This window comes from Lagenorhynchus albirostris, chromosome 12, assembly GCF_949774975.1.
Source record: "Lagenorhynchus albirostris chromosome 12, mLagAlb1.1, whole genome shotgun sequence".
In the NCBI taxonomy this organism is placed as follows: Eukaryota; Metazoa; Chordata; class Mammalia; order Artiodactyla; family Delphinidae; genus Lagenorhynchus; species Lagenorhynchus albirostris.
The window spans coordinates 36,269,832-36,284,557 of record NC_083106.1 but is presented as its reverse complement, the minus strand read 5'-3'; the positions used below and the strand labels follow the sequence as shown (position 1 = coordinate 36,284,557).

General features: G+C 36.8%; 1 protein-coding gene across 1 annotated transcript in view; it reads left to right on the top strand.

Moving 5' to 3' along the window:
• The window catches only part of RNF217 (ring finger protein 217), a 141,368-nt gene extending 126,880 nt beyond the window's left edge, over positions 1–14,488 (top strand). The window contains exon 4 of the mRNA XM_060168163.1: positions 14,287–14,488. Within this exon, the coding sequence (XP_060024146.1) occupies positions 14,287–14,316 (30 nt within the window). The 3' untranslated portion in view covers positions 14,317–14,488. The remainder of the gene's footprint in view (positions 1–14,286) is intronic.
• The last annotated feature ends 238 nt before the right edge of the window (positions 14,489–14,726 follow it).

Genomic DNA, 14,726 nt, shown 5'->3' with positions numbered 1-14,726 from the left:
CCATCTATCCATCCAACAAATATTTATTGAGTGCCTATTCTACTTGCTCTAGTATTAAAACTGAGAGAATGGGAATTTCTAGCCCTAAATCCGTGTAATTCTGTTATAAAAGTGCTTAATTTATGTAAATTGCCCTTTCCTAGACTTGGGTGTTAGTTTGACAATGTGTGAATATGATTAATTCTAAATCTAGTGGATGTGTTTATGTATGTGTATGTATATATACTTAGACATATACATAGCTGTATATGAATACATATATACCATCTAGCTAAATAATATACTCTCTGGTCCTGGATAATCTATTTTCTTAGGTTATTGTATCTGTTGTCTTTGGCCTACTCAGGGATTTTTATTCCTTTCTTTGAATAATTTATCTTTTGGAGATATTTTTATATTATTTGGAAATGTTCCAATTTTCCACTTACAGAGCGGCGTTTGTTATCAGTGAAGGCTCTTTCATCAGCACTCGCGATAGTGTGCACAGTGCTCACAGGATTTTCATTTTTCTACTGCATAGATTTAAAAAAATTAACATATGCATTTTTCGCTTTCAAAGTTGGTATATATCAGGCCTTTCCCTGCTAGTGACTTAAAATAGTTATTTGTGAATTTTTTTGCTAAGTATCGTTAAGATCTTAAAAAGGGAGAAGAAAAATAAAAGATCATTTATATGTTAGTGCTAACTTGAAGGTAAAACAATCGCACCTTTTGGGGTAAATTCTAAAAACGACTTTAACAAAAGCAGCATGCATGTAAGATGAATATCTTTTTATCCAAGGCTTGTCATTTTTTGATATGTTTTCATTGTAAATTTAATATATGCTCCTTTTAAAAAAATCAAACTATATTGAATTATAAAATACAACTTCCTCTGCTTTTCCCCACCCCTTATTTTCTAGGGGTAACCACTGTTAATAATTTGGTATGTGTCTTTCCAGATACTATCTATAAATATACAAATAAGTATGCGTGTGTGTGTGTGTATCTGTGTGTGTATTCATTTTGTATAAATAGAATAATAATATGCTTACTGTCCTGTGACTATTTTTCATTTTACTATGAATTGGTAGACATCTTTCCATAAGAGTTTAAATAGATGTACCTCATTCTTTTGTCAATTACTACATATTCCATTGTGGGGCTATACTTTATTTAATCAGTCTCCTATTGAATGAACATCAAGTTTGTTTTCACTTCTCTATTACAAAGCATTAGTGAAGATGCTTTACATATATTTTTGTCACTGTGTGAACATTTTCATAAGTTTTTAAATTCGGTTTTTATATTAGTAATAAAATTTTAATGCACTTTCAATGAATGAGATCATAGAGATAATATACTTAAGGCCCTTTTCTTGGAGAAAGACTTGTGTAAAAGTGCATAATTTTTAAAGAAAAGCATCTTTTGCAGGATAATTCCCCCCCCATGCTTGATTAGCCAAATAAATATCTTGCCAACACTTACAAAAGAAAATTCACCTTATTCCAATAAAAATAAAATGCAATGAGATGTCTATAAGATAATGTGAGAAAGATGCATTGACATTTGGATTGCCTAGTTTTAAAACTTGAGGGATTTACATGAAATAGCCAAAGTGATCATGTTTGTCACGTTTTTTAAAACACTCTCCATGTTCATGCATGTTGCTCCACAGAGGAACTTAATTATGCCGTTGTGAAAAGTAGGAAGCAACGTGTTGGTAATTATGAATGACCACATTCTCCACAGAAAAATAATTTTGACTGTATGTGAGGTTTGGTGGTTTGTTGGGTTGCTCATAAACTTGGAATAACATGAAACCTTTATTTACAATGAATCCCAGCATTTCCCTAAGAACTTCTGTATGTGAAGTTAAGAAAAGAGGGGTCAAACCTTTTGGCACAAACAACATTCTGTTGCCACCAACCTTGATTTTCTGATAAGTGCTATTGTATCCTAAAGGTCGAACAGACTGGAAAACAATCAAAGATAAATTAAACACTGGTCGGGTTACAACCTGGTACCTTTCATTGTACTTTCCTTGCTGTGATATCAGGGTTCAGTGGTGCCTGTCAGGAAATTCCCTGTCTTGTGTCACCCACCATCTCTTGAGTCCCAAGGCCACAGGTAGTCTTTATCTTTCAATCCTATCACCCAAATACATGGCCCGTGGATCCCCTAAAGGACCTTCAAAATACTCTTCCAGTCCCCAAACAATGCAACCTCATTTTTCTACACTCCTTTGAGATTCTAACCAGCTCCTCTACACTGGAAAAGAGGAGGAGAGAAAGGAGTGGGTTAAAAACTCACTCAGGCACGTGCAAAGCACTAGCATTCCTTCCAGACCTTTGTCAGATTGAGTACACGTGCCACCAGATGGGTCTGCTTTCTCCCGTGTTAAACAATGCAGTTGTTTTTAACACTAAACTTTTATGAGCTCTGCTAAATTCATAATTATAAAAAGTTAGTGGCCTGAATAATATCCATTGGTAACTTCATTAAGTACCAAAATAAAAATTCATGGCAAATGCCACTTTATATGTGAATTTTATATGCAGGCTGCATATATGCCTTAATGTGAGTCTTCCCATTGGATCGTATGCTTAACCTTTCATATTTGTGGCTGAAATCTATCCCAACTATTGAAAGTAATCTTTCCTGTGGTCAACTTTATTGTTTTGTGTTAATGCTTAGTATAAATATAGCCTTAAGATCCAATAATGCACTTTAAAATACTTGTGCCATTTAAGCAATTTGACAGAGTTGAGGAAACTAATTGCAGTATTTTGATGGAGACACAGTAGAATAACAGTATTAGCAAATATACGTCACCTCTTTAAATTTGGCGGGGGGGGGGCAGGGAGGGGGGTGGGTGGAATCAAGCTGAAAATTTAAAACAAGTAAAACATACCTGGAAAAGATGTAGCCAAGTTTCTGAAATTATAGTAATCCTAGAAATTGGTATTAGGAGCTCAAACGTAGCGAGTAATTAATGCATGTTACCTAATAACCTAGTTGGAATGTTTGTTTAAAATATTAAGTTAGTTTCTACTGAAAGTTTTAGCAGCATTTTTATTTTTCATGAAATCTATAAAAGAAATTCCACTGATTAGTAACATAGTAAATCAAAACTACCATCAACAGCCAGTTTGAGCATATTTTGTTTTTCAAATCATTGTGTTTTAATTATGACATTTTCCTGCTCTGGAAAATAAGTTGCAAGTCCATTTTAATATGAATATCTATAATTATTACTTTAATAAAACTGAAATAATTTTATAGAGGCATTAAACTATGGTCTGAACAAAATCAAAGTTCCAAATTTGGGGAGTATTCAAGATTGTGAAATGCTACCTTTTCAATGCAAACCTTTATAAGAGAAAGGCATTCCTTTGTAACTCTGGTTTAGAGGATGGAACTAATACTCATTTCATAGCCAACTGTTGAGTGGGGCTTTTATTGTACATCACTGTTCTGAGGCTGGACTGTAGTCATTTTATCGAAATCCAAGAAGCAGAGAGTCACAGAAGTGTGAAACTTGTAATTGTCTATTTGGGGCATTAGCTGAAGTCTTCATATATCACATACCTTACATTTTCTCATACATAGTGCCAATTTTAGCAGCATGTAATTATGCATATTATAAACTATATTCTTTTTTGACTAAAGAAGTGACTTTTGAGAATAACAATATGGACTTAAAAGGCAATAAATTTAAAAGAAAACATAAAAAATTACTACTGCCTTTTTTTTTTGGCCACTTCCTTTTAGCTTATAAAAGAACTTTCATTAGGTATATTTACTTACTGCATTACTTAGGTTACACAGACTTATTAGCATAGAAAAATTTTTTTTGTTTTTCAGGTCTATCCCACATTTTTGTCACTCTGTTCCATCATATTAAATGACTTTCTTCCCTGCTTGTGAAGTGATACTCACATACTTCAACATCAAGTTTCTGTTTTCTTTTTAGATTTCCTGGTTATGTTGCTTTTTCCCTCTGCAGTCCCCTTCCCATCTTGACGAAGTGTGGGATAAATTCTCTCACCATTAACTTTTTTGACTCAAATGAAATTCAAACTGAAAGGACTCCAGAATCTGGCCCTGGTAGTAAACATAATATACCTTGGCTTCTTTTATCTGTAAGTTAAAACATCTCAGGAATACTTGGAACACATCCCTCTTCCTGATAGGAGTTGGAGAACACTGCCCAGCCCTCTGACAAGACGTAAAATGAATGAGACGTTATTTGAATCAGAGAGCATAGAAATACTCTGAAACCAAGCTTCAGAAATTGTTTCATGATTATTATAAGGTCAATATTGTGTTTGCCTATTAGTTGGACAGAAACCACGTGTGGACATTGATCCAGTCTGACCCCAGATCATCCTTGATTCATCCAAAATGACCAGATGTGTGGTTTGGGGGTCTTTGTTTCAACAAAAAGTACCACAGCTTGGACTTAGGGCTGGATTTATAATATATTGTTGCATTTGTACTTGACTGGATTCTTAGTTCTGGGAATGTTATTAGACTTCCTGATAATCTAAAGTGGATGGTATTACATGTAACTAATATCAGCCCTATTCTAGAGAAACCATGCATCATTTGCCAATGTTCAACTTTTTCATTGATATGATTTAGATATAAGCCACACTCAAGATATATTTAGCATAGGTTTATTACATGATATGGAAAAATTCAAGGGATAGTCAAACTTGGGTGTTAAAAATCCCCTCAAATTGCTGAGATGATGTTACTTCAGATTTTTCCTTGTAGCTGGCAGACCACATGGGTCATCAGTTCCCTGTAAAGTTAGGTGTTCACCTCATGCCCCAGCTGGAGAAATCATGTCAATAATCCAGTCAAGTTCTTAAAAATAATATTTTTTCATTAATATATTACTTCCTCTATGTCCAAATATAACTTTATTGTTTCCCTAGAGTAAATACTGTCTAAATATTTGATAGAAATATCTGAATATTTTTCAGTTTAAACAAAATTAGCATGCTTTATGTTCCTTTATAAAGAAAATTCTAGATAAAGTATGACTTTATCAACTGATTACAAACCCTTTCTCTAAGACCTATTTTTTTAACATCTTTATTGCAGTATAATTGCTTTACAATGGTGTGTTAGTTTCTGCTTTATAACAAAGTGAATCAGCTATACATATACATATATCACCATACCTCCTCCCTCTTGCGTCTCCCTCCCACCCTCCCTATCCCACCCCTCTAGGTGGTCACAAAGCACCGAGCTGATCTCCCTGTGCTATGCCCCTGCTTCCTACTAGGTATCTATTTTACATGTGGTAGTGTATATATGTCCATGCCACTTTCTCACTTCGTCCTAGCTTACCCTTCCCCCTCCCCATGTCCTCATGTCCATTCTCTACGTCTGCATAAGACCTATTTTTTTAATTCCACGTGGCAACAGCTTAATTTTGTTATTTGATCATTTTCGTCATAATTTAAATTCTGTAGATGGTCTTGAAAAAGGTGAACCAACCTTATATTTTGTATGAAACCTAGAACACTAATTGGTATATATATATGATATATATATGTTGCTTATGAAAGAAATTATTAATTTAATAAGTAGTAAATTCCGAGAGAACAGAAATAATTCTGTGTAGAAGGAACACAAAAACAGTGGCATAAAAATGTTGTTATGTTAACACATTTTAACATAACATAACAACACATTATTTATTAAGAAGCCACAACAGTTGTTTTGTTTCTATTGTAAACAAAATTGGTTATAAGATATATTCATGAAACAAATTTATTTATATGTATATATATATTGCAAAATTGTGGGCCTATTAAATTACTGTATTCACATTCTTTTACTCAAAAAATGTAAAATGCTAAAAAGAAAAACATTTGGGTGTTTACGCTGTCATTACTGTATATTTAGAAATTGCAGTTCTAAAGAATAGTTGTTACCTCCTGTTTGAATTACCAGAATATATCCCATTTTATCAATAATTACATGCTCACAAACAATGGCAAATGAGAAGAATTTCTTAATTTTAAGATGAATGACTTTCACTAGTAGTTTGTACTAGATCTTGTCCATAGTTTCATTACATTACACGTTTTTCATTTTCTGTAAAACTTGTAGCCATTTTCCAAATAATGTCATACTACTTTTCATATTTATATATGAGCCTGGTTGAAAAGAGATTTTCTTTACATTTTCAATGATATTGAAAGTATTTATATAATTTTACTTTTTAACTTTGTCTACATTTCATTAGTCATACTGTTAACTTTGGTATTCATAAAACTATGTGGAGGAAACCATTATGAATATATTTTAAGAAAGAGGCATGTAGAAATAAAATAAGAAAATAGAAAATATTAATACTCTTTTGTAGAAATTCCTAAAAGAAAACTGGAAAGGAAACAAAGTCTTTTGTGATGAAAATGTTGAAAAATCAGGAGTATTTAAGACCTTAATTTCTTACGTTTTTAGAGCAATCTGCTTCTTATCTCCAAATGATTATTTCATGCTGTTGGTTCCATGAATTGTGCTTTTAGCAGAATATATAATTTCCCCCCACCATTTTAGTGTTTATACATTAATCACTTATAAGAAAAGAAGAAATTAGTGAATAAAAGTCAGGGAAACTGGGTTTATTACCATTTTCCAATAGCACTAATGTATAGTCCCTTTAACCTTCCATACGGTGCTTTGTGTGATGAGAATATAAAACATTTATATATGTTCTTAGTGCCTTATTTTTTTCACTTGACTTTATTTCTTATCTAAAGAGCCATATATTTTTTGTGAGTGTTCTTTTGTCCTATTTAAAGTGCTGATGAGACAGTGTATCTCTAGGAATATATATATATAGGCTGCATTTGCTACTTTCATTCACTGTATTATCTCTAGAACAACAGGTTAGCCAATATATTTTTCTTAAATTCATTGCTCATTTTTAAGCTAAAGTATTTTAAAAAGGATCTTAAACACCATAAATTGAAGCCATTATAATTGAAATGTATTTTTAAACCACCAAAAAGGATGCTGATTATTAAAGTTTAAAACAGGAGTTGAAATGGTTATCAGTCTTTATCTATAGCTCCAATTAGGGCAAAATTACTTTACAAAAAGCATTAAAAATAAAAGAAATTATATGGTACTTCAGGAATTCGACCAGTTCACTACCAGTTGTCTTTGGTAATATTTCGTCTGTAATCTACTTCCACACAGATGCTGAAGAATGATGGTGTTTGCTATTTACATAGAGTTATTAACTAACAGTGGGCTTTATCGACATCGAGACATTTTGTACAGTATATTATCTTGCTCTTGGTCTTTGCCTTTTGTGTTATACAAAAAGCTTGTTTTGTTGTCTTCTTTATGTACTATAGTATGCAATTCAACGTTTCCTGATGAATGTATAGTGAATAATTAAAATAAATCATGTGCTTAGAAAAGACAAAGACACAGGTTGCATATGCAAATATGTGTAAATATTTGACAAAGAAAAAAAGAGGAAAAGAATCTTCCTGCCAACAGATATGTCCTGCTGGACAGGACATGGAAATTAACAGATTTTTTTTTTTTTTTAAGCAATGAGATTTAAAAATCTATTACCTCAAGAATTTTCAGTGGATATATATCAGTGTAATGATCCTTCTTCGTAAATACAATCTCACTTGCTGCTGGCGGTAAAAGCAACCCAAGTGTCAGATCACACAAATTTTAGGGGCTACCCTAAAATTTAGGGGCTAGTCTATTTCAAAAGATTCATACTTTGTGAAATTTTGGAGTCCAATTTTGGACTTTCAGTAACATCCCTATGGCTTTTTGTTGTGGTTGGGCTTCTATTTTTTTTGTTTGTTTGTTTTTGGTTGATTGTTTTAGAATGGAACGGTAATCTTAATTGTGAGATCAGATCTCATGGAGGGGTGTAAGGACATTCACTCTACTTGGAGGCAAACTATAATGGGAATCAACTACTTTGATTGTCACTGTATGAACTGTTGTATGGATTCCTGTGGAGTGCTGTTTACTCGCATGATGTGTGCAAGACATCGTGCAGCGTCATCTAGCAATGCCTAATAAAAGTTTTTAAAAGAGAAGACTCTTGGGGTTTTTTTCCACTAGATTTGGAATTTAAAGAAATTAAAAGATAAAATTTGGCAGTGCCAAAGTTACATGTACATAAGTAAATTTGGAAAGTTATCGAAGTCATTTCTGCGCTAGATTCTAAGAATGGAGAAGCAGGAATGCCTAGAAATTCATGAGTGTGTGTTTTGGAAGGCGGATTGTGTTGTGTTGCTGTGGCATGTTTTGAGGAAAGCGCACAGAACAGTGACGATCATTCTGCATGGGGTGCGATAAAGAAGCAAATACTGTGAAATTAGGAATTAGGCTTAGGGTGGTGACTGCTCTTTAGACAGAGGAGGCTGGACTGGAGCGGGGAAAGTAGAAACCAGTAAACCATTAGAGCTAAATATATATGCCTTCTCTTTAACCTAGCAATTCTTTCCCTAGATCTATAATCAGGGAAACAGGGCATTTGTTGACCAAAGGACATGTATAAGGATTCCCATCAAGAGTAAAGTGGGTAAGTATACTGGGGTCGATTTATACCATGGAAAACTACAGAGCAACAACAATGAAAAAATAATTCTTAAAAATCTACAGAGCAGTGCACAAAAATATGGTCGAATCTCACAGACCTGTTGAGCAAATGAAGCCAGACACAAAAGGGGATATATTTATATGATGATAAAACTAATCGATGGTGACAGAAGCCACAACACTAGTTACTTTAGGGGTGCGGGTTATTGACTAGGAAGGGATGATAAAAAAATATTGTATCACTTCATATGGGTGTTAGACAAGGTACTATTAGGAATTTAATATAAAATAACTAGATTATTAGAAATGAAACTTACAATAGGCCAGGTTTTAATCCTCAGATCGCAATTGAGGTAGGGTTGCAAAGAGGTTAAGACCACAGCTGGGTGGCTAGGCTGCTGTATTCAAACCCCAACTCTGCCTCTTGCAGGGTGTGTAACCTTGGCCAAGTCACTTAACCTCTCTGTGGCTCAGTTTTCTCTTCTGTACTGGGGAGGGCAGCACATGCCTCCAAGTGAGCTGTGAGGGTTAACTGAGTTTTAAAAACACGTAAAGCACTTAAAATAGTGCCTTGCTCTTAACAAGCTTTCAATAAACGTTAGCGCTTATTATTGTTAGTGACTGTTTCATTATGGACACATTGGCCCATACAATATGATTCATTGATATCACTCACAAGTACTGGAATATGCTAGCTTGGTATCATTCCTAGACATCGTGTTTTGCCAAAAGGCAAATTATTTTAATGGATAATGCTTGACATGAACCTGTTATGTGTTCATACAGGATCTTTGTTCATCCAGTATGTTCACATGTATTCTTATATAATCCTTACAGCCACCCTGTGGTGTTATATTATCCCCATTTTATAAGTTTTACAAATGAAACAAAACTAAAAATACCAAAAGTTCAGTGATCTGTTTGAAGTCATGCAGCAACGCCTTCATTCAAACTCCAGGCTGCTGCCTGCAAGTAGGTAGTTCCTTCCCCTGGGAAAATTCTGATATCTTGGGAAGAAAGAAGGAAAGGAAGAAAGGAAAGAAGGGAGGGAGAGAGAAGAGAAGGAAAGAGAAGAGAAAAGAGAGGGCAGGAAGGAAGGGAAGGACGAAAGGGGAAGGGAAGGGAAGGGAGAGGGAAATACCATTTCACAGTTTCAACATCCTTCTCCCCAATCCGCAACAAAAACAAATTGGGGTTGCCTTTGTCCAAAGCAGAGTGGGCGTCTCCGGCCAGGAGCTTACACTCAGAGACCCGCTCCGCGCATCCTCTCCCAGCGCAGGCCGGGACCAGGTACACCCGGTCCAGTGGGAGGCGCCCCAAGAACCACTACAGTCCTGGGATCCAGGGGTTGCAAAAGCCTTCCTTCGGGGGAGGCAGAGCCAGTGCCCACGAGCATCTTGGTCCCCAGCAAGCCCCGCACGAGGCCGCCGGCTGCCCTGAGCTAGGCAGTTGGACTGGCTGCGGGCGGTGACCGCCTTGCCTCCGGGCGTCTGGCGGGGACACGGGAGGGGCGCTTGCGGCCCGGACGCTGCTCGCCGCCTCCCTCCCCCCGCCCACCTCAGCTGTTGCCCGCTCCTCTGGACAAGGGTTCTGGGAGAAGCGAGTCTCCCTCCGCGAGCACAAGGGGAGGGACAGCGAGGCTGCGACGTCTGTGCGCCAGCAACACATCCCATGCCTGCATGTTTAAAGGAAGAAAGTTGTTTTGTTTGTTTTTTAATTGAGGAGGTGAATTTTTAAATTAAATTAAACTAATTTTATGGGGAGGCTAGAAGACAGTTGCCTGCAGTGTTCTGATCGCAGCTTCCATTTGCCGCATCACTTCTCATAAACCTGGCTGATAAAGTTTCTACATCTCATTAAAAACGTTACCCAAAAGAAAAGGAACAGAAGGAGAACGGGATGAAAGGGAGAAGGGAAAGGAAAGAGGAAAGAAAGGGACATTTAAGAAGCTAGAATAGGAAAAAGGAGCCGAAGAAGTGAAGTCAAGACAGTTGCAAACCCCATCTGATTTCAGTCCCAAAGGCAATTTTCTTTCCTCTACATTAGCGTGTCCTGGTTCCCCCCAAACATTAGAATTACCACTGTTACATTATTTGTTAGCATTGACTGAGTCTAAATAACTTGCCCCATCATACAGCCTGTCAGGGACAGAGCTGAGATTTGAGCCACAGCAGTGGATTGCTTCTCCATCTCCTCTTATTAACCAGGGAATCCGAGGCAAGTTACCCAAGCAGTCTTTCAACATCTGCAATTTTTTACAAAGGAACATTGGGAAATAGGGAATAATCACGCATAGAGAGTTGAGGCTCCCATCAAATGAGACAGCATGTCTGCGAGCACACAGAATATTGCCAATTATTTTCTCTTTGATTTAATCGTTTGTTGCAAATCTATTTGATATTTTTTATTCAGTTAATTAGTTTTTTGGTAAACGTGTATTGAGCTCCTCCTATGTTAAGAAATATAGCGTATATGCATTTAGGAGAAGGCCAGGCCCCAACACTGGTCTAGTGGAGACAGTGCTAGGCAAAGGTTCAAGGTGTACAGCATAATGGTTTTTTTTTTTTTTTTTTTTTTTTTTTTTTGTGGTATGCGGGCCTCTCACTGTTGTGGCCTCTCCCGTTGCGGAGCACAGGCTCCGGACACACAGGCTCAGCGGCCATGGCTCACGGGCCCAGCCGCTCCATGGCATGTGGGATCTTCCCGGACTGGGGCACGAACCCGTGTCCCCTGCATCGGCAGGCGGACTCTCAACCACTGCGCCACCAGGGAAGCCCCCATAATGTTTTGATTTACATATCAGTACATCAGGAAATGATTATCACAATAAGTTTATTGAACACCCATCATCTCATATAGATACAAAATTTTTAGAAATAGAAAAAACGATTTTTCTTTGTGATGAGAACTTTAAGATTTAGTTTTTAACAACTTTCATATATAACATGCAGCAGTGTTAATTATATTTATCATATTGTACATGACATCCCTAGTTCTTATTTATCTTATAACTGGAAGTCTGTACCTTTTGACTGACTTCATCCAATCCCCCCTCCCCCCCCACCCCCGGCCTCTGGTTGACCACAAATCTGATCTCTTTTTCTATGAGTTTGTTTGTTTGTTTTTGAAGGATAATTGGCCTAGAACACTATGTTAGTTCCTGTTATTCAACATAGTAATTCCATACTTCTATACATTTCAAAGTGATCACCATAGTAAGTCTAGTTACCATATGTTAACAAAGATATTCCACAGTTATCGACTATATATGCCACACTGTGCATTTCGTACCTGTGACTCATTTATTTTGCAACTAGAAGTTCGCAAAGAGGTATAAACTTCCAGTTGACTTGCATTCTTAACCAAGAAACTTAGATCACATGAATAAGGTGGTCTGGGGTAATGAAAAGAGCATGACTTGAGTCCAAAGGCCTGGTTTCTACTGCCTGCTCATGGGTGCCTGGCCTTGGAGGAGGTGTTCCATCTTTCTGTAGCCAAGTTCCCTTCCTTGAATGTGGGGGGACCAGATTGCTAACACACACATTATATGAACAGTAATATGTAATAAAGTTAAACTACGGCAGTTAAAAACCTCTTTCACAATTGTATAAAGTTAAATTTGCTTTAACAACTGCACAATGGGAATAAACATACTGTGGATACTGTTCATGCAGGAGGTTCAAAGTAGTGTTCAATGAACGGAATCTCCCTTCTCCCTTCCCTCAAGCAAATCACACTTGACCCAGAGAATGTCCTTAACAATTGCTGGGTTGTAACAGTGACCCCAAATTAGTAAGCTTCTTACCCTGGTCATTAATTCAACCTTGAATTAACGTATTGGCTTGCCAAGTTAGACATCATTGCATACTGTAAGATGCTTTAACACTTGTTTTTCTTAGCCGATCAACTATTTAAATTGGGTACAGGAAGTGCCTGCATGAGGACAGCCCGAGAAATCATCCAGGCATTCCATGAGGGAGGTTGGATGATTCCCCACACACACACACACACCCCTGCAAGCAGCAGCACAGAGGCCCTTTCAACATCCAGAAATAGATCTCCTATTGAGCCTCTGTTTATCTCCTCTGACCATAAAAAGCAGCTGGCCCTGCAGGAAAGACTGGCAGCTGCAATTAACTCCAGGAGGCCATAAGCCCAGTCCCAAGCAGCATGAATAAAGGCTGCTCAAAGAACTTTTGGAGTCATGTTGCTAGCTCATTGCTAGAACCATTTGGTCCTCTGAGGAGGAAATCTGTGAGCTAAACACCACACACATCACTGCAACATTTCCTGTAACCACCAGAGGCACTCAGAATCATTCCATTATTCTTGGAGTTGCTTCAGAATGACGAGCAAATATCTACAACGTGACTAAATGCTGATGGTGTTTTGTTAAATGAAAAGCATAAAAAACAGGATTGCATGATCCCACAGTTTTTATCTTCCATGACTTTGTATTCAAACTTTGCTCAGTATTAGACTAAGAGTAATTGTGAAGAGAAAGCTGAATCATTTTTTAAAGCCTGGAGGGAGTAAGAGGTTTGTATTGGAACACTTTACACATCATTGCTAAACAGTTACCAGGTCATTAGGAAACAGCGTCAAACATCTCTCATCTTTGCTAAGAGCCCTTAAGAACATTATTCTTGTTGCATATTTTCTCTACAAATGAATTAATAAAGGCCTGGAAAATTGCAATAATCTAATTCATTAGGCATGGGTTCAGGAGCAGAACCAGGAAGTATCAAGTACAGCACAATAACCATCTGAAACTTATTTCAACTATGTTAACTTGGTATTATTATTGTTAAATAAGCCAAGAAAGACTCCAAGTCTTTATCCCCCAAATGTCTTTGGGGCTTAACAAATGTGTTTAAAACTACAGGTAGCCATTTTTTATTACAAAAGTCTAGCTCTTTGCTTTTATTTCATCTAAAATTTGTTTTATAAAACAAAAATAAATGTTTCTAGGGAGCATTTGTTCTGCTATGGTGGTATAAACCCCCTATAGCTGACCCTTTCCTGTGAGTACAACAAAAACAAAAAACATGTACCAGAAAAGGTTAAAATAAACAAGAACAGGCAGGTTGTGGTCGAAAATCAAACGTGGAGAAGCAACCCCCATGGTGGGATGTCTCTGTTGTTTACCTCTAATGTTTTGCTCCAAAGGCATGATTGTAGAGGACACAGCTGCTAAAGTTCCAGTAGAACCCTCTGCTACCTTTACCTGCCTTCAGAACCACAGAAAGAAGACAGGGCAGGAGGGGAGTTGTGGAGGGGAGAGAGTGGAGAAGGAGAAATGAATGAAAAGAGGAAAGCTCAGCAGAGAAATAGAAACTATTTTAAAAAGAATCAAATGAGGGCTTCCCTGGTGGCGCAGTGGTTGAGAGTCCGCCTGCCGATGCAGAGGGCACGGGTTCGTGCCCCAGTCCGGGAAGATCCCACATGCCACAGAGCGGCTGGGCCCGTGAGCCATGGCCGCTGAGCCTGTGCATCCGGAGCCTGTGCTCCGCAACGGGAGAGGCCACAACAGTGAGAGGCCCGCGTACTGCAAAAAAAATAATCAAATGAAATTTTTTAAACTTGAAAAATGCAATATCTGGAAAAATTCCCTGGAAGAGTTCAAAAGTATAATGGAGATAGCAGAGTAAAGAGTCAGTAAACTTGAAGCTAGATCAGTGAAAATTATTCTATCTGCAGAACAGAAAGGAAAAGATTGAAGAAAAATGAATAAAATCTTAAGAATCTGTGGGACAATATCAGAAGTTCTCATGCATGTGCACTTGTACTCCTAGACAGAGAGAAGAAAGAGATTGGAGGATAGATTACAATTGGACACAAGAAAACTTTTTGGAAAATGTTCATAACTTGATTGTGGTAATGATTTATACACATGTGGGATCTCATTCAATTGTACATTTTAAATTTAAATATAAAAGTTTAATGTCAATTGTACATCAATGAAATGGTTTTTAACATTTTTAATTACATACACACACCAAAATAAAAAGGAAGAAAAGAAAATGAAATGTTCTTACGCTCAAATAAGATTTTTGGTTTTCTTTTAATAGTCTTTTTTGTATTTTCTAAATTCTCATTATATACACGTCTTTATTTTGTGTTCAAGTTCTATGTTTTAA